This window comes from Grampus griseus (genome assembly GCF_964374135.1).
Source record: "Grampus griseus genome assembly, chromosome: 8".
NCBI lineage: Eukaryota > Metazoa > Chordata > Mammalia > Artiodactyla > Delphinidae > Grampus > Grampus griseus.
In genome coordinates this window covers 73036198-73056010 of record NC_139002.1, presented here as the reverse complement: position 1 = coordinate 73056010, position 19813 = coordinate 73036198, and the positions used below count along the sequence as shown (strand labels likewise).

The 19813-nt window shown below is 38.3% G+C and overlaps 1 protein-coding gene across 1 annotated transcript in view; it reads left to right on the top strand.

Annotated features, from left to right (window-relative positions):
* The window catches only part of HPS5 (HPS5 biogenesis of lysosomal organelles complex 2 subunit 2), a 44706-nt gene extending 26298 nt beyond the window's left edge, over positions 1–18408 (top strand). Inside the window, exons 17-23 of the mRNA XM_082659438.1 lie at positions 2839–2959; positions 3162–3317; positions 4091–4210; positions 5414–5527; positions 6936–7042; positions 16072–16342; positions 17608–18408. Coding sequence (XP_082515564.1) covers positions 2839–2959; positions 3162–3317; positions 4091–4210; positions 5414–5527; positions 6936–7042; positions 16072–16342; positions 17608–17668 — 950 coding nt within the window. The 3' untranslated portion in view covers positions 17669–18408. The remainder of the gene's footprint in view (positions 1–2838; positions 2960–3161; positions 3318–4090; positions 4211–5413; positions 5528–6935; positions 7043–16071; positions 16343–17607) is intronic.
* Positions 18409–19813: the final 1405 nt, after the last annotated feature.

The following is a 19813-nucleotide window of genomic DNA, read 5'->3' as shown; positions in this document are numbered from 1 at the left end:
GAAAATAGCAAAAAAAAATAACCACTTCATCAACCTGAGTGGTTAACTTATTGCCAGGGCTGGCTGGAGCAAGTGTGGTGGGTGTTTGAGATGATGCAGCTGCTTCCAAATTGAATTTAAGGGGATAAGTTTGGCTTAGCGCCCACCCAATCATAAAGCTTTCCCTCACTTCATATGCTCTAAATGATGGCCTTCTCCTCTAAATCCCTTTAAATACTTACTGTCTGACCCAGTCAAATCAGAAATAATGAAACTGGGAAAGATTGATATATTTTTTTAAACAAATATATCGGAAATTGAAGGTTTGGCTCTTTAGAAATGGTCTATTGAACAGGTTCTACTCTTCTAATGATGTTGTAATCATGAAAACAGTTTTGGAACAGTTCTTTGGGATTTATCTTCAGAGCTAGTTGAAAACTTCTTGAAAAAACTCATTTTACTTTAGATTCATATATATGTAAACATATTTTTTAACTACAAGTAGTTTTAACTAGATCTTCACTCACTTTATTTACACACTTCGCTTTAAATGACTCGGCTATTCCCCAAAGTCAGATCTTCCTTTGGAGGAAGATTTGCTATAACTGATGTTTTTTAAAAATAGGTAAAATATTTTTAAGTTAATTTAATTAAATTTAATTAACTAATTTTGTTCCAAAAGATTGATTAGGGATATCAGTTCTAGAAAAAAACTGAAGAATTTGGCATTGATGGTAGAAATGTAGCTTATATATATATTAGCTTGCATATATAATAGCTTATATATGTAATACATATATTACATATATAAAGGGTACATTTTCTTTTTTTTTTTTTTGCGGTACACGGGCCTCTCACTGCTGTGGCCTCTCCCGTTGCGGAGCACAGGCTCCGGACGCGCAGGCTCCGTGGCCATGGCTCACGGGCCCAGCCGCTCCGCGGCATGCGGGATCCTCCCAGACCAGGGCATGAACCCGCGTCCCCTGCATTGGCAGGCAGACTCTCAACCACTGCGCCACCAGGGAAGCCCTAAAGGGTACATTTTCAATGGTAATAGTCATGTATTGGTTATCTGTTCCTTTATCTTGTTTAAAACTTCCAATATGCTTTGCCTCCCAATTTGATTTTTTTTAAACATCTTTATTGGAGTATAATTGCTTTACAATGGTGTGTAATGGTGTGCTTTATAACAAAATGAATCAGTTATACATATGCATATGTTCCCATATCTCTTCCCTCTTGCATCTCCCTCCCTCCCGCCCTCCCTATCCCACCCCTCTAGGTGGTCACAAAGCACTGAGCTGATCTCCCTGTGCTATGCAGCTGCTTCCCACTAGCTATCTATTTTACGTTTGGTAGTGTATATATGTCCATGCCACTCTCTCACTTTGTCACAGCTTACCCTTCCCCCTCCCCATATCCTCAAGTCCATTCTCTAGTAGGTCTGTGTCTTTATTCCCGTCTTGCCCCTAGGTTCTTCATGACTTTTTAAATTTTTCCTTAGATTCCATATATATGTGTTAGCATACAGTATTTGTTTTTCTCTTTCTGACTTCACTCTGTATGACAGACTCTAGGTCCATCCACCTTACTACAAATAACTCAATTTCATTTCTTTTTATGGCTGAGTAATATTCCATTGTATATATGTGCCACATCTTCTTTATCCATTCATCTGTTGATGGACACTTAGGTTGCTTCCATGTCCTGACTATTGTAAATAGAGCTGCAATGAACATTTTGGTACATGACTCTTTTTGAATTATGGTTTTCTCAGGGTATATGCCCAGTAGTGGGATTGCTGGGTCATATGGTAGTTCTATTTATAGTTTTTTGAGGAACCTCCATGCTGTTCTCCATAGTGACTGTATCAATTTACATTCCCACCAACAGTGCAAGAGGGTTCCCTTTTCTCCACACCCTCTCCAGCATTTATTTCTAGATTTTTTGATGATGGCCATTCTGACCAGTGTGAGATGATATCTCATTGTAGTTTTGATTTGCATTTCTCTAATGATTAATGATGTTGAGCATTCTTTCATGTGTTTGTTGGCAATCTGTGTATCTTCTTTGGAGAAATGTCTATTTAGGTCTTCTGCCCGTTTTTGGGTTGAGTTGTTTGTTTTTTTGATATTGAGCTGCATGAGCTACTTGTAAATTTTGGAGATTAATCCTTTGTCAGTTGCTTCGTTTGCAAATATTTTCTCCCATTCTGAGGGTTGTCTTTTGGTCTTGTTTATGGTTTCCTTTGCTGTGCAAAAGCTTTGAAGTTTCATTAGGTCCCATTTGTTTATTTTTGTTTTTATTTCCATTTCTCTAGGAGGTGGGTCAAAAAGGATCTTGCTGTGATTTATGTCATAGAGTGTTCTGCCTATGTTTTCTTCTAAGAGTTTGATAGTGTCTGGCCTTACATTTAGGTCTTTAATCCATTTTGAGTTTATTTTTGTGTATGGTGTTAGGGAGTGTTCTAATTTCATACTTTTACATGTACCTGTCCAGTTTTCCCAGCACCACTTATTGAGGAGTCTGTCTTTTCTGCACTGTGTATTCTTGCCTCCTTTATCAAAGATAGGGTGACCATATGTGTGTGGGTTTATCTCTGGGCTTTCTATCCTGTTCCACTGATCTATATTTCTGTTTTTGTGCCAGTGCCATACTGTCTTGATTATGCAATTTGATTTTAAAGTTCTTAAAAGCAGTGGTTGTCTCTTGTTCTGTTTTTGTCTCTCCTATGATGCTTTACAAATGTTGGGACTTGCACACAGTAGGTGCATGACTAATGATTGTTGATTAATGTGTTCATGAATAAAATATTTACCGCTATGAGATGAAGGGAAAGGGGTGTGCTTTGTCTTTCAGAAATGGCAAGTTCCAATCCTACATATATAAAGATGGAAGAAGGAGACCTTCCAACAAGATTAAAGTTATTGGATGACTTGGTCTCTTTTGACAGTCCTTTGTTGATTGCTTATGCTACCCGGTGAGTGGTCCTGTATGTTGTTTATGTGAACTAAAGCACAGACATTTTCTTCGTCTCAGTCTGTAAAGTTTTACTCTGTTACATGTTGAGCAGCTTCTTGTTAGTATATTTATTTTTATTTCTAATAAATACATAGATAATGTAACCAAGTTATATTATCTTACTGAAGTTGGAGACTAACATGTTTTGTTTTTAAATGCAGATTGTATGAGAAATTTGGAGAATCTGCCCTTCGATCCTTAATCAGGTTTTATCCATCCATTTTGCCTTCAGATGTCATGCAACTTTGTCATCATCATCCTGCTCAGTTTTTGGCTTATTTAGACAGTCTGGTAAAATCAAGGCCTGAAGATCAACGGTGAGAAGGAGAGAATATTTGTGGACCCTCCTTTTTTTTTTTTTTTGGACTCTCTTTTGATAGGGCACTGTTTCTCTAGTATAAGCAATTGGAAAATTTATACTATTAACTGCCACAGGATTGAGGCACCTGCTATGGAAGAGGAGGATTTTGGCAGTTGTGTTCCATTCTTTCACAATTCACAGCACACACCACAAATGTGCACATAACCCACACTTCTCTTTCCTCCCTCTCTCCCTCTCAGAGATTCTCAGATCAACAGTGTAAAATTAAACTCCGCTTCAAGGCCTATGCTAAGACAGATAAGCTTCCTTGTTGTCTCTGCCAGTGAGTGGATTTGCTGCCACCTTTTTGTTGGTGATATATCCCAGCTTTTTGTGGGTGGATCTCAGTTACAGCTCTTAACTTCTTTGGGCTGAGGCCTCACTTCCTATCTCCACATGGCAGTGAACACACATGTCCTTTGGTTATTGAGAATGACAACTTCCCCCCTCTGTTTCTTCTGATTGGTTCACATTTGCTATACTGGTATTTATTTCTCCTTTTTTTTTTTTGGCCCCTTGGTATTTTCCTTATTATCTTGAAGCTCAACTGTTCAGTTAAAAGGCTATTATATTTTCACCAGCATTTCTATACATTTTGTAGCAGAAGAGTTTTCAGGTTATTTCATCCACTGTCTTGATCCCTTAATAACATTTTCTTCACATCTGCACATTTTATCTTTCCTTTCTCAGCATGAATATTGGTAATTTTTTTCCCCAACTTTCTCTTAGGTCATTCTTCCTTGAGTCCCTCCTACAACCAGAGTCTTTAAGATTGGATTGGCTGCTGTTGGCAGTGTCCCATGATGCTCCCCCAAGCACCAGCACTATGGACGATGAAGGAGACCCCAGGTATAGAAGGAGTCCTGTTTCTAAGCTCTGCTGCTCCTTTGGAATGGAACCAGTTTATTCACATATAGCATTCTGGGCTTACTTCAGGAATAGCTATGGAAGCGACTGACTCAAGTCATGGTAGTAATCAGATTGAGTGTACTGCTTAGTGGTTCTGAATATTTTTTGAATCACAGACCCTCTAAGAATCTGATGATTCCTCTCAGAAAAATGCACATTCATACAAAATTTTGCACATGATTGCAGAGAATTAAACTGGGCTACTGAAACTCTTTCATGGACCAACATTAAGAGACCTTGGTGACTAAACCTGTGTTAGAAGAAAATTGTGTGTGTGTGTGTGTGTGTGTGTGTGTGTGTGTGTGTGTGTGTGTGTGTGTTTTCTTCCTAGAAATTTGCCAAGGGATTTTTAGATGTAACCTGATGTAGGATTTTTTTTTAACTTTGACTCTTTTTTTAAAGCTTTTCTAGTACATTTTAAAAACTTTTAATTAATTTATTTTTTGGCTGCATTGGGTCTTCGTTGCTGCGCACAGGCTTTCTCTAGTTGTGGTGAGCGGTGGCTTCTCTTGTTGAGGAGCATGGGCTCTAGGCGTGTGGGCTTCAGTAGTTGTGGCACATGGGCTCAGTAGTTGTGGCTCACGGGCTCTAGATTTGCAGGCTCAGTAGTTGTGGGGCATGGGCTTAGTTGCTCCGCGGCATGTGGAATCTTCCCGGACCAGGGATTGAACCCGTGTCCCCTGCATTGGCAGGCGGATTCTTAACCTTTGCGCCACTGGGGAAGTCCCTGATTAGGATTTTTTAAAAAAAAGAATTCATAAAAAATACACACTGTTACTTGTAATATATCAGAAATATTCCTTGTGTTTTCCTCCAGGAGAAACTTTTTAAAAGCTACCAAAATGCCTATTTTATATGCCTAGAGAAAAAGGTCTGGAAGGATATAAAATGGCTATCTGTGAGTGATGGAATTATGAGCTTCTTTCTTTTGATTACTAAAATATATAATTAAAAAAAATAAACAGGTATTTGTCATTGGAAAAATAGCTATTTTAATTTTTCAAAGGCCAAGTAGAAATGTTTGAAAAATATAATAATGGAAAAAATGTAATTAAACTCTGATCTTACCTATCAGCTGACGAATAAGCATTTTTGTAGAGTTTATTTCCTGTCTAATTTACTGATTTTTTTTTCATTTTTCAGGCCTCATTCCCACTTGTTTTCCTGGGGTTACAGTCAGCTAATCCTTCATCTAATTAAACTTCCTGCAGATTTTACAACAAAAGAGAAAGTGACTGACATCTGTAGGTCTCATGGGTAAGTGAGAATTTTCCTAGAAGCTGAAGTTAGGATTAGAATCATTTTAGTTAGTAACTTTGTAGTTAGGGGCCTGAACGGATATGCTTTGTCATTTGGGATTTTTTTTTTTTTGCTACATAAAGGTGGCTTTTTGTTTTAAGTGATAATAAACATCTTTTTTTGTCTTAAATTTTGAGTGTATTTTATTTTGTGTGTGGAAGAGACTGGTCCTTGCTCATTCCTCTCTCCCCCTTTTGCTTAGTTGTTAGCCCCGGTTCTCAGGTTTATTTAATTAAGCACCAGACTGTGTGATACAAGTTATAATTGATACAGTTTCGGAGAAGGGAGAGATCAGAATGGGCTTGGTAGAATGGCTGGTGAAGGACTCAGGGAGGAGGTGAGACTTTGAGGTAAGCCCTAAGCCTGGGTAGGATTTGTATTCAAACAGGAGCCAGGAGGAGGGCAAGTCAGGTGAGAGAAACAGCAAGAGCAAAGCCATGAAAAACTGACATTGCTTTTTATCTGTACCACATATTGGTCAGTTATTCATGGCCTGAAGATGTTATCTTATGGCTTTACCTGGATTACAGTCTTTTGGAGATAGGGACATGTGTCTTGCTTTTCCCTCATTATGCATAATTCATAAAGTGGTAGGCACTTGGTACATATTTGTTCACTGATAATGAGGGATGAGACTGGCCAGGTTGTGGGTCATGAGATCATATAGGACCTTGAAAGGTGGTTAGAAGAATTTAGTTATCAGCAGAGACCCTTTTAGGTACAAAAATGACAGGATAAAATGGAGGTTTCTGGAGATCATTTCTGGTTTCATACATGAGAAAGATTGGAGATGAGAAAGGAAGGCCAACTAGGAAGCTGGTGCAGTAATTCAGGTATGACCAAATTGATTCTAGGTCAGCAGAAGGAGCACATCTAATGGCACATTTCAAAGGAAAATGCAGTGGGACCTGTAGATACTGGGTATAGCAAATGAAGGAAGGGGAAGAGTCAAGGAGAACTTCCAAAGTTTGCATACTTGGGGAAGAAATATGCTAGTTTGTTATTGAACCTTAAAGTTTGTGAAGTGTATAAGCTTAAATGTCTCATAATTGGGACTTGGCCTCAAATGTTAGTATTTATCACTAGCTTTATTTTTTTTCTTAAATGCTCTAGATCAGGGCTGTCTAATAGAATTTTCTGAGGCAGTGGAAATATTCTATCACACTGTCCAGTATGGTAGCCACTAGTCACATGTGGCCATTAAGTACTTGAAATATGTATTGGTCAACTGAAGAACTGACTTTTAAATTTTATTTAATTTAAATGTAAGTAGCCACATGTGGCTAATATCTACAGTATTGGACCACACAGCTCCAGATAAATTCACTGCCTTTTATTCCTCTCTCCAACTTTGGTCTCTTTCAAGTTTCTGGCCTGGATATCTTATCCTCTGTTTGGAGCTGGGGAGAAGAAGAGAGGCCTTCACGAATATTGTGTATCTGAATGATATGAGCCTGATGGAAGGGGACAATGGTATGTAAATCTCAATCGGTTATTCTTGGTTACAGTATTTTAGAAGTCACTACAGACTATTCAATAAAGAAATTTGCTAAATATTTCAATGATCATTTATGTTATTCTAGCTAGCTGTCACATTTTTGGAGTTTTTTTTTTTTTATCTGTACTACTTGGTATACCATGAAATCATAACTAGAAATAAACTACAGGCAACTTTTCTGTTTCACGAGTGCCTACCGTGTGAGGCATTATATTGATACCTGATGCTTTTCCATATGCTGTTTAAATGAGATATTAAACCTGTGGGATAGTTACTATTATTTCGATTTTTAAAAAGTTATGATTGAGGCCCAGAAAAAGGATAATTCGCTTCCCCACAGTCATACAACTAGTTAATGCTGGAGCTGGTGTTCAGGCCAGGTCTGACCATCTCGAAAGCTTGTGCTCAGGTTTTTTGATCTGCATCATGTTGCCATTTTACACAGCCCAAAGTTAGAGATCATTAAGATGAACTTAGAGTAGCAGTCAGATTTTCCTAAGCCTTTACAGGTACTTAGGGTTTGTTTTTGTTTTTGTTTTTTTAATTTTCGTGAATTCAATACAGATAAAATGGCAGTCAGGAGGCCAGGACTTTGACACACTGATTTCTGAAGTCTGAGAGTTCATCCTGCACTCAGAGAGGTGGTCTTGGTCTGTTTTGTAGTGTTACTTTATTCATCTCAAGCAGAGATGCCAGCAGCATGACGTCAGGATCCTTCATCTAGCAGTGTGATCTACAGCCTTTTTCAGCCCTATTTCTGTAGAGGAAGAAAAGTTACAACCAAGCAAAGAAACCAGATGACTGGCAAAGAGATAGCCTCAGGTGTCACAGTTACAGCAATAATAACTGAATCATCTTTGTTTCAAACATGAAACAAGAGGGTCACATGGTTTTGTAGAACTATAGATGTGTTCACTTTGGAAAAATAACCAGAAAAGTTAAGATATAAATGGTTTATGCTTTTAAAGTTACAACATGATGTTTGTTATAGAAAAAAATGGAAAATCTAGGAAGAATGAAGAAGATATCACCTAAAATTCTTCCCACCCAGATAAAAGTACTCTTAATATTTTGTTAATATAATAATAGCTATTCTTACCCTTGGTGTATTAAATGGGAGTCTTTTCTTGACATTGTTCTCTCCTAACTTATATTTCACTTCAAAGAATGTTGCTTTTGCTGCCAAATATATATCTCATATTTATCTACTTTCTTTGGCTCCACCACGGTCATTCTGATCCCAGCTACTTGCCTGGTTACTGCAATAACTTTATAATTGGCCTTCTGGTTTCCATTCTTGCCCATCTTTAACCGATTTTCCTTAGAGCCGCCAGAATGGTTCTTTTTTTTTAATTAAAAAAATTTTTATTGAGATAACATTGGTTTATAACATTATATAAGTTTTATGTGTACAACATTATATTTCCACTTTTGTATACCCTGCAGTGTACTCACCACTAAAAATTTAGTTTCCATCTGTCACCGTGTTTGTTCCCTTTTACCCATTTCACCCTGCCCCCACTCCATCCCCTCTGGTAACCACTACTTTGTTCTTTGCATCTACATGTTTGTTTTTGTTTGGTTTGTTCATTTATTTTGTTTTTGTTTGTTTTTGTATTCCACAAATGAGTGAGATCATATGGTGTTTGTCTTTCTCTGTCTGACTTACTTCACTTGGCATAATATGCCCAAGGTCCATCCATGTTGTCACAAATGGCAAGATTTCTTCTTTTTTTTTATGGCTGAGAAGTATTCCATTACGTGTGTGTGTGTGTGTGTGTGTGTGTGTGTGTGTGTATCACATTTTCTTTATCCATTCATCTATCGATGGGCACTTCGGTTACTTCCATATCTTGGCTATTATAAATAATGTTGCAGTGAACATAGGGGTGCATATATCTTTTCCAATTAGTGTTTTCATATTCTTTGGATAAATACTCAGAAGTGGGATTGCTGGATCATATGGTAGTTCTATTTTCAGCTTTTTGAGGAACCTCCATGCTGTTTTCCCCAGTGGCTGCACCAACTTACATTCCCACCAACAGTGCACAGGGTTCCCTTTTCTCCATATCCTTGCCAACATTTGTAGACTTTTTGATGATAGCCATTCTGACAGGTGTGAGGTGATATCTCATGTGGGTTTTTTTAATATAAATTTATTATTTTTTATTTATTTTTGGCTGCGTTGGGTCTTCGTTACTGCACATGGGCTTTCTCTAATTGCAGCGAGCAAGGGCTACTCTTTGTTGCGGTGCACAGGCTTCTCATTTTTGTGGCTTCTTTTGTTGCAGAGCATGGGCTCTAGGTGCACGGGCTTCAGTAGTTGTGGCTCGCAGGCTCTAGAGTGCAGGCTCAGTAGCTGTGGCTCACAGGCTTAGTTGCTCTGCGGCATGTGGGATCTTCCTGGACCAGGGATCGAACCCGTGTCCCCTGCATTGGCAGGCGGATTCTTAACCACTGAGCCACCAGGGAAGTCCTCCCATGTGGTTTTGATTTGCATTTCCCTAATAATTAGTGATGTGGAACATCTTTTCATGTGCTTCTTGGCCATCTGTATGTCATCTTTGGGAAAATGTCTATTCAGTTCCTCTGCCCATTTTTTCATCCAGTTGTTTATGTATTTTTGGTTATTAACCTCTTACTGGATATATTATTTGCAAATATCTTCTCCAATTCAATAGGTCATCTTTTCATTTTGTGGATGGTTTCTTTTGCTGTGTAGAAGCTTTTTAGTTTGATGTAGTCCTATTTGTTTATCTTTGCTTTTGTTTCCCTTGCCTGAGGAGACCTAGCTAGAAAGATATTCCTAGGACTGATGTCAGAGAGTGTCGTGCCTATGTTTTCTTCTAGGAGTTTATGGTTTTGGATCTTACATTTAAGTCTTTAATCCATTTTGAGTTGATTTTTGTGTATGGTGTGAGGTAGTGGTCTACTTTCATTTTTTTGCATGAGGCTGTCCAGTGTCCCCAACACCATTTATAGAAGAGACTATCCTTTCTCCATTGGATGTTCCTTATTCCTTTGTTGTATATTAATTGTCCATATATGTATGGGTTTATTTCTGGGCTCTCAGTTCTGTTCCATTGATATATGTATCTGTTTTTCTGCCACTACCATGCTGTTTTGATTACTGTGGCTTTATAATATAGTTTTAAATCAGAGCGTGTGATACCTCCAGCTTTGTTCTCTTCGCTCAGGATTGTTTTGGCTATTTGGGGTCTTTTGTGGTTCCATGTAAATTTTAGAATTTTTTGTTTTATTTCTGTGAAAAATGTTTTTGGGATTTTGATAAGGATTGTATTGAATCTATAGATTGCTTTGGCAATATGGACATTTTAACAATGTTAATTCTTCCAGTCCATGAGCAGGGAATATCTTTCCATTTATTTGTGTCTTCTTCAGTTTCTTTCAGCGGTGTCTTATAGTTTTCAGTATACAGGTCTTTCACCTCCTTGGTTAAATCTGTTCCTAGGTATTTTATTCTTTTTGTTGTGACTGTAAATGGAATTGTTTTCTTAATTTCTTTTTCTGCTAGCTCATTGTTAGTGTATAGAAACGCAACAGATTTTTGAATGTTGATTTGTACCCTGCAACTTTATTATTTCTAGTAGTTCTTTGGTGGAGTCTTTAGGGTTTTCTATGTATAAATCATGTCATCCACAAATAGTGACAGTTTCACTTCTTCCTTTCCAATTTGGATGCCTTTTCTTTTTCTTGCCTGATTGCTCTAGCTGGGACTTCTGGTACTATGTTGAATAAGGGTGGTAAGAGTGGGCATCCTTGTCTTGTTCCTGATTTAGAGGGCTAGCTTTCAGTTTTTCACCATTGAGAATGATATTAGTTGTGAGTTTGTCATATATGGCCTTATTATGTTGAGGTATGTTCCTTCTATACCCACTTTATTGAAAGTTCGTTTTATCATAAATGGGTGTTGAATCTTGTCAAATGCTTTTTTTTTTTTTTGCATCTATTGAGATAATTATATGGTTTTTATCCTTCATTTTGTTAATGTGGTGTATCACATGAATTTATTGTGGATACAACTATTCTTGCATCCCTGGAATAAATCCCACTTGGTCATGGTGTATGATTCTTTTTATGTATTGTATTCGGTTTGCTAATATTTTGTTGAGAATTTTTGCATCTATGTTCATCAGAGATACTGACCTGTAATTTTTTTGAGTCTTTGTGTGGTTTTGGTATCAGGGTGTTGTTGGCTTTGTAAAATGAGTTAGAAAGCATTCCCTTCTCTTCAAGAGTTTGAAAAGGATAGGTATTAAGTCTTTTGAATGTTTGGTAGAATTCACCTATGAAGGCATCTGGTCCTAGACTCGTGTTTTTTAGGAGCTTTGATTATTATTTCAATTTCTGTACTAGTGATCGGGCTATTTAGATTTTTCATTTCTTCATGATTCAGTCTTAGAAGGTTTTATGATTCTAAGAATTTGTCCATTTCTTCTAGGTTGTCCAATTTTTTGGCATGTAGCTGTTCATATTATTCTCTTATAAGCCTTTCTATTCCTGTGGTATCCATTGTTATCTTTCTTCTTGCATTTCTGATTTTATTTATCAGAGCCTTCTCTAAGATTAGTGAATCTAGCTAAAGATTTGTCAATTTTGTTTATCTTTTCAAGAACCAGCTTTTAGTTTTATTGATCTTTTCTATTGTCTTTTTAGTCTTTATTTCATTTATTTCTGCTCTGATCTTAATTATTTCCTGCCTTCTACTGATTTGGGGCTTCATTTGTTCTTTTTCTAGTTCCTTTATGTACAGGGTTAGATTGTTTATTTTAGATTTTTCTTGTTTCTTGAGGTAAGCATGTATTGCTTAAACTTCCCTTTTAGTATCACTTTTGCTGCATCCCATAGATTCCGGTATGTCATATTTTCATTTGTCTTTGGGTAACTTTTGATATCTTCCTTGATTTTCATTGACTTGGTAGTTGTTCAGTAGCATGTTGTTCAGTCTCCACATATTTGTAATTTTTCCAGCTTTCTTATAGTTGATTTCTAGTTTCATAGAAATTGGAAAATATTCTTGATACGATTTCAGTCTTCTTAAATTCACTGAGATTTGTTTTGTGTCCCAACATACGGTTTACCCTTGAGAAAGTTCCATGTCCACTTGAGAAGAATGTGTATTCTGATGCAATTGAATGGAATGTTCTGTACAAATCTATCAAATCCATCTAGTCTGATGTTTAATTTAAGGCTGCTGCTTCCTTGTTGACTTTCTGTCCGGATGATCTATCCATTGATGTCAGTGGGCTGCTAAATTCCCCTACTATTATTGTGTTGCTGTCAATTTCTCCTTTTAAGTCTGTTAATAATTGTTTTATATATTTTGGTGCTCCTGTGTTAGGTGCATATATATTAATAACATTATGTCTTTGTGATGAATTATCCCCTTTATCATTATATACTATCCACTTTTGTCTCTTGTTATCTTTTTTGGTTTGAAGTCTATTTTGTCTGATATAAGTATGGCTACACCCACTTTCTTTTGGCTGCCATTTGCCTGGAGTGTCATCTTCCATCTCTTTACTTTGAGCCTATAATTGTCTTAAACTCTGAGATGAGTCTCCTGGAGGCAGCATACAGTTGGCTCTTGGTTTTTAATCCACCCAGCCTTTCTGTGTCTTTTGATTGGTGAATTCAATCCATTTACATTTAGGATGATTATTGACAGATGACGATTTGGTACTGCTATTTTATCTTTCGTTTTCTGGTTGCTCTATATCTTCATTATTTCTTTTTCCGTGTATTTCTGTCTGCCATTTTGCTTTGGTGTTTTTTTATGATGTTTTTCTCACTTTCCTCTTTTTTAATGTTTTGTGTCTTTGCTCTAGATTTATTTTTTGTGGTTACCATGGGGTTTGTATGAAACATGTCATAGATAAAGTAGTCCTTTTTCTGCTTATAGCATCTTATCTTTATGTACCTATATGAGTTCCACCCTTTTCCTCTCCCCCTTTTGTATTTTTCTTGCCTCAAATTATCCCTTTTTATGTTGTGAGTTTGTTACCAAATTGAAGTAGCTATAATTACTTTTTCTACTCATCTTTGCCCTTTAACCTTTATGCTGTAAAGTGTTTAAAAAACCTATTCTGATAAAGAGTTGCAGTTTAAAGATTCTGTCTGCTTATCACTTTACTCAAAGATTTGTGTACTTTACTCTTTTCTGTTTGTTTGTTTCTGGTAAAGAGCTCCTTTCAACATTTCTTGTAAATGCAGGTCTAGTGTTGATGAACTTCCTCAGCTTTTGTTTGTCTGGGAAAGTCCTTATTTATCATTCATATCTGAATGATAACTTTGCTGGATAGAGTATTCTTGGGTGATGGTTTTTATCTTTCAGTATTTTGAGAATGTCATTCCACTTTCTTCTGGACTGTAGAGTTTCTGCTGAGAAATCTGTTAATAGCCTAATGGAGGTTCCTTTGTAGGTTACCTTTCCTTTTTCCCCTGGCTGCCTTAATTCTTTGTCATTGACTTTTAACAATTTTAATATAATATGTCTTGAAGAAGGTCTTTTTTTAATACATTTATTTATTTATTTATTTATTTTTGGCTGCGTTGGGTCTTCATTGCTGCGTGTGGGCTTTTTCTAGTTGTGGCGAGCGGGGCCTACGCTTGATTGCAGTGCTCTGGCTTCTCATTGTGGTGGCTTCTGTTGTTGCAGAGCACGGGCTCTAGGTGGGTGGGCTCAGTAGTTGTGGCTCGTGGGCTCTAGAGTGCAGGACCAGTAGTTGTGGCACATGGGCTTTGTTGCTCCGCGGCATGTGGGAATCTTCCTGGACCAGGGCATGAACCCATGTCCCTTGCATTGGCAGATGGATTCTTAACCACTGCACCAGCAGGGAAGGAAGTCCCTTGAAGAAGGTATTTTTGTATTGAGATAATTAGGTGTTCTCTTAGCTTCATGGGCTTGTATATCCAGTTCCTTCTCCAGTTTGGGAAGCTCTCAGCTATTACTTCTTTAAATAAACTCTCTGCTCCCCTCTCCCTTTCTTCTCCTTCTGGGAAACCCATTACCCTAATGTTGTCTTTCCTAAGGAGTCGGATAGTTCTCATAGAATTTTTTCAAATATCTTATTTCTTTCTTCTTCTGCTTGTGTCATTTCTAGAGTTCTATCTTCAAGCTCACTAATTCTCTCTCCCATGTGATCTGCTCTATTTTCAGTGCTTTCTAATGTTTTCTTCAACTCATTTATTGAATTCTTTAGTTCTAGAATTTGTTTTTCTTTTTTAGAGTTTTAATCTCTTTTGTAAAGTATTCCTCTGTTCATTAATTTCGTTCCTGAGTTCATTGAACTGCCTGAGTTTTCTTGTAGTTCCTTGACTTTCTTCATGACAGCTATTTTGAATTCTCTGTCGGTTAGATCACAGTATTCTGTGACTTTAAGTTTGGTTTCTGGAGAATTGTCATTTTCCTTTTGTGGTACAGTGTCACTATGGTTCTTCACAGTGTTTGATGAAGTTGTTCCTCTGACACACATTTAAAGTAGCAAGCACCTTTCTGCTTGATTCTAATGATCCAACAGGTTAGAAATTAGAGGCCTTTCTTTTGTTTTCCAGTAGGTGGCGCTATAGCACAAGTTTTGGGTTTCTCTTACGTCAGCTGCCTCTGGTTATATTTGAGAGTCTGCACTTTGTGCCCTCTACCATCTCCATCTGTGGTGTGGCCCGATGCCTGCATTATCACTTCCTGTACCTGCAGGGTCGCCTTACTTCTGCCAGTGTTGCTAGCATTGCCACCTGGTGCACCAGGATGGTGGGCTCCCTCCTGTCCAGGAGCCCTTGAGTGGCAAGTTCTACTGCTATTGGGGAGGAAGGGGCAGGGGCAATAGCTAGGATTGCTCAGGTGGCCCTGCCATGTCCAGTGTTGTAAGATTCATGGGCTTGCTACTTCGAGTGGGGGGCTGGGGGCTGGGGTCATGTGCACTGCTTCCCCTGCTACCGTCAGCTTCTCTGGGGCTGGAGGGCTGGGACTGCAGACACCGCCTCCACTGTTTCCCTGGTTCTGCCTCTTCTATGTGTTCCAGTCCATCACCTTTAGTTGTATAGATATGTGGAGAATTCTCTGGTTTCTTGGTGTGTCGGACACAAGAACGTTTGTTGTGTTGTGGATGTTTTACTGGTTGTAGGTTAAGGGGAGAGACAAAGGTAGCTTTTCACTCCACCACGTTGCTGACTCTCAGAATGGTTCTTTTAAACAAAAATTGGATTATGTGGCTCTCCTCCTTGAAGCCCCTTACATTGGACTGAAAATAAAATCCAGATTCTTAAGCTGTTCCCTTATGGCCTGGCCCTATCATCTCATTCTCACTCCTCACTGCCACCTTTGTGCATTGTAGGCCTTTTTTGAGTTCCTTGAACTCACCTAGTTCCTTCCTGTGTCGAGTCATTTTCCATGTTTCCTTTGTCAGAAATGCAGGCTCCTTCACCCTCCATTCCTGACACCTTCCCTGCACGTTTGTGTACATATGGGCCACAAGCACATGCTCACTAAACTTGTCTCATCTTTCAGCTCTCTGCTTAACTGTCGCTTCTCATACAGCCCTTCTCTGATCCTTAAAAAAAAAAAAAAAAAAAAACCCAAACCTGCCAATCTCTCTAATGGCTCTTTGATCTTTTCCTTTATAGCAAGCACTTAGCACAGTTTATAAGCATACTGGACCATGAGTTCCACAGGAGTGCAGGCCGGGCTCATCATGTCTGTCTGTTCCTCATTCACATTCAGTGCCTAGTATGCAGTGTGCCCTGGGTAATTACTTACTGCGTGAGCAAATGAAGGAATGTTGGAGCTAATTTTATGGCTTCTCCTTTTCGTGAGCTATTTATTCAACAAATATTCAGAAAACAACTCTGTATTGGGGGTAATGAGATTATATTCTTTAATATTTTTATGTTTTGGTATGAAACATTTTCACGAATGGTTTCTCCTGTATGCAGGCAGAGTGCTAAGAGCGGTCAGAGCCCACATTGTTTCTCTGTGTTTGAGTAGGTTGGATCCCAGAGACTGTGGAGGAATGGAAGCTTCTCCTACATCTGGTACAAAACAAGAGCACAAAGCCAGCCCCCCAGAAGTCACCAAATGGGAACTTCAGCGATGGGCCTTCCCCTATCAACATGGAGAATGTGGCACTCCTGTTAGCTAAGGTCATGGGCCCAGACCGGGCCTGGTCACTGCTACAAGAATGTGGTTTGACCCTTGAGCTGTCAGAGAGGTTTACCAGAACCTGTGATATCCTGAGGATTGCCGAGAAAAGGCAGAGGTAATGTATGTCTGTCCTGCCCTATCCACAGGCACCTGGGGAATGTAGAATTGCACAGATTTTCAGAGGTGGACGGGACTATAGAGATCACATAGTCTCAACCCCTCATTCATAGATGAGGGAACAGAGACTCCTCTGTTGACGAAGGTGATTAAGAGAAGAGGCTAAAGTAATATTTTGTTCACAGTCATCACCAAAACACTGTTTAGGTTAATGTAAGTACCCAAATCTGATGTGTACTCAGTTCTTTAAGAATATTATTGGTACCGCATACCTAATTGTCTCAGTCAGGGTTTTGTTTTGTTTTGTTTTTTTTAAACTGTGGTAAAATACAGATAACATAAAATTTCCTGCCAACCGTTTTTAACCACTTGGTTCAGTAGTGTTAAGTATATTCATATCAGTGTGCAGGCAGTTTCCAGAACTTTTTCAACTTACAAAACTGAAACTCTATACCCATTAAACAACAGCTCCCCCTTTCCCCTCCACCTAAGCCCTGGTAACCACCATTCTACTTTCTGTCTCTGACTTTGACTACTCTAAGTACCTGATATAAGTGGGATCATACAGTGTTTGTCTTTTTGTGACTGGCCTGTTTCACTTAGCATAATGTGAGTAATGCTGCTATGAACATGAGTTTACAGATATCTCTGAGACCCTGCTTTCAGTTCTTTTGGGTGTACACCCAGGTGTGGAATTGCTGGATCAGATGGTACTTCTATTTTTAATTTTCTGAGGAACCTCCATACTGTTTTCCATGGAGCCTGCACCATTTTACATTCCCACCAATTACAGCACATCCCCACCAACACTAGTTATTTTCTGGTTTTTTTCTGTTTTGATTTTTGTTTTGTTTTTTTGGATAGTAGCTATCCTAATGGGCGTGAGGTGATATCTCATTGTGGTTTTATTTGCATTTCCCTAGTGATTATTGATGTTGAACATCTTTTCATATGCTCGTTGGCCATTTGAATGTCATCTTTGGAGAAATACCTGTTCAAGTCTTTTGCCCATTTTTAAATTGCATTATTTGTTTTTTGTCATATGAGTTCTTTACATATTCTCAATATTAACCTCTCAGATATGTGATTTGCAAATATTTGCTCCTATTGTATAGGACAGGATGCCATATTCACAGGATGCCTTTTCAGTCTGTTGATTGTGTCTTTTGATGCACAGAGTCAGTCAGCTTTTTTAATCCTTTCTTCTGAAAAGAATGAACAATGACAGCTAAATTTGCCTGTTTCTTTTCTTTGGGATTTCAGAGCCTTGATACAAAGCATGCTTGAAAAATGTGATCGGTTTCTCTGGTCTCAGCAGGCCTAATTGAAGAAGATTCAGCAGGGTGTCATGACATTTTGAGAAAAACTGAATCGTGCTCCGGAACCTTCTGAATGCATTTGTTATTGAAGGAAAGGCCCCACCTGAGATCCCTGCCACCTTATTGGGAGCACTTTTGTCCGTGTCTGTAACCTCTGCATTTGTGGCTCTATCTGTACCTCAGTGTTTTTCAACTGAAGTTGAATTTTGAAAGGAATCAGTCCTTGTTTGCTGAAATGAAGTGCTCTGGAAGGAATCAGAATGTGAATATCCCCAGCTATGCAGTCCTTATTCTGAACAACAGTGTTATTTGTTCCTTGCTGGTGGACTGGGGGAATTCTTTTCCTGTCGTGACTGCCATGTAGGGAGCAGAAGTTTCTCATCCTGGTCACATGAAGACATACAATGTAATTGACAGAAATTGAATTCCTTTTTTATCTTCTCTGGGACACTTGAGAAATTACCGAAGTAAGATCTGGTATAATGGAATTAACACATAAAATGAGTGAAACACTGAAGATTCAAATCAGATGTTTAAATGAAATGGCCCCATATTTAAATTGAGCTAATTTAAAATGTATTTTTTTTCCAGTGCTTGACATTTTCTAATCTGAACCTATATACAACTAATTCATTACTGGAAATGTTTTACTCCAGTCTTTCCTAAACAGTAGCCTAAAGGAATCATGTACTTTTAAAATTTGTTTTTTAAAAGCCATAATAAAGGAAGGCTGAGTACTGATAAAGATCACAGCAAGTGCTTGTATTATTTAAGCCAAGTACTAGATTGCCATTTTCAGGCTCCTGTATACTTACACAGCATGTTATATTAATAATAAATGTAAAATCTAATTTAAAAATTATTTGAGTGGAATGTAGACATGAGGTTTATAGTGAGCAATTTGCAGGAAGGTGTGGTGTAAACTCGGTGTGGAATAAGCAAAGTGTTGGGTACATTGAATGATTCACTTCTTTCTTTCATTTATAACACAGCCAGAGAACTATAGACACAAATTGCTGTCATACTTCCATGTGACATTTGGATATGACATAACCAGATTAGTTGAAGAGATGATCAGAGAAGGGAGGCTTCACAAAGCTTCTTAGCATTTTGGGAAGTGTGGAAAACCTAACAATTTTGGTCACCAGTGTGTGGCAGAGTGTGTGTGTGGTGTCTCCCCACGCCAAGCAATTCTCCAACACCAGCTGGTTGTCCTACAACTCAACTCAATTGAACGTATCTCCCTGGAGATAGCATCCGATTTCACAGGTTAGGGGCTCAGAACCACAAAACTGCCCCCACTTAAGATGCCAGTCACAAATCCAGGTTGTTAACCGTACAGGCGTACCTCTTTTTTTTTTTTTCAGGCATACCTCTTTTTATTGTACTTTGCTTTATTGTGCTTCACAGATACTGTTTTTTTTTCTTTCTTTTTTGTTTTCTTTAACAAATTGAAAGTTTGTGGCAACCCTGTGTTCAGTAAGTCTATCAGTACAATTTTTCCAACAGCATTTCCTTACTTTGTGTCTCTGTCACATTTCCCTGATTCTTGGAATATTTCAATCTTTTTCACTCTCATTATTTGTCAGGGTGATCTGTGATCAGTGATCTTTGATGTTACTATTGTAATTGTTTTGTGGCACCACTGCACCCATGTATGATGGTGAACTTAATGTGTGTTGTGACTGCTCCAACTGGCCGTTCCCCATCTCTCTCCCTCTCCTCAGGCTTCCCTATTCCCTGACACACAGCAATATTGGAATTAAGCCAATTAGTAACCCTATAATGGCCTCTTAAGTATTCAAGTGGAAGGAAGAGTTACACATCTCTCACTTTAAATCAAAAGCTAGAAATGATTAAGCTAAGTGAGAAAGGCATGTTGAAAGCTGAGATAGGCTGAAAGGTAGGCCTCTTGCATCAAATAGCCAAATTGTGAATGTAAAGGAAAAGTACATGAAAGAAATTGAAAGTGCTACTCCAGTGAATATAAGAATGAGAAAAAAGTGAAAGAGCCTTATTGCTGATATGGAGAAAGTTTTAGTAGTCTGGATGGAAGATCAAACCAGTCACAACATTCCCATAAGCCAGAGCCTAATCCAGAGCAAGGCCCTAACTCTTCAATTCTGTGAAGGCTGAGAGAGGTGAGGAAG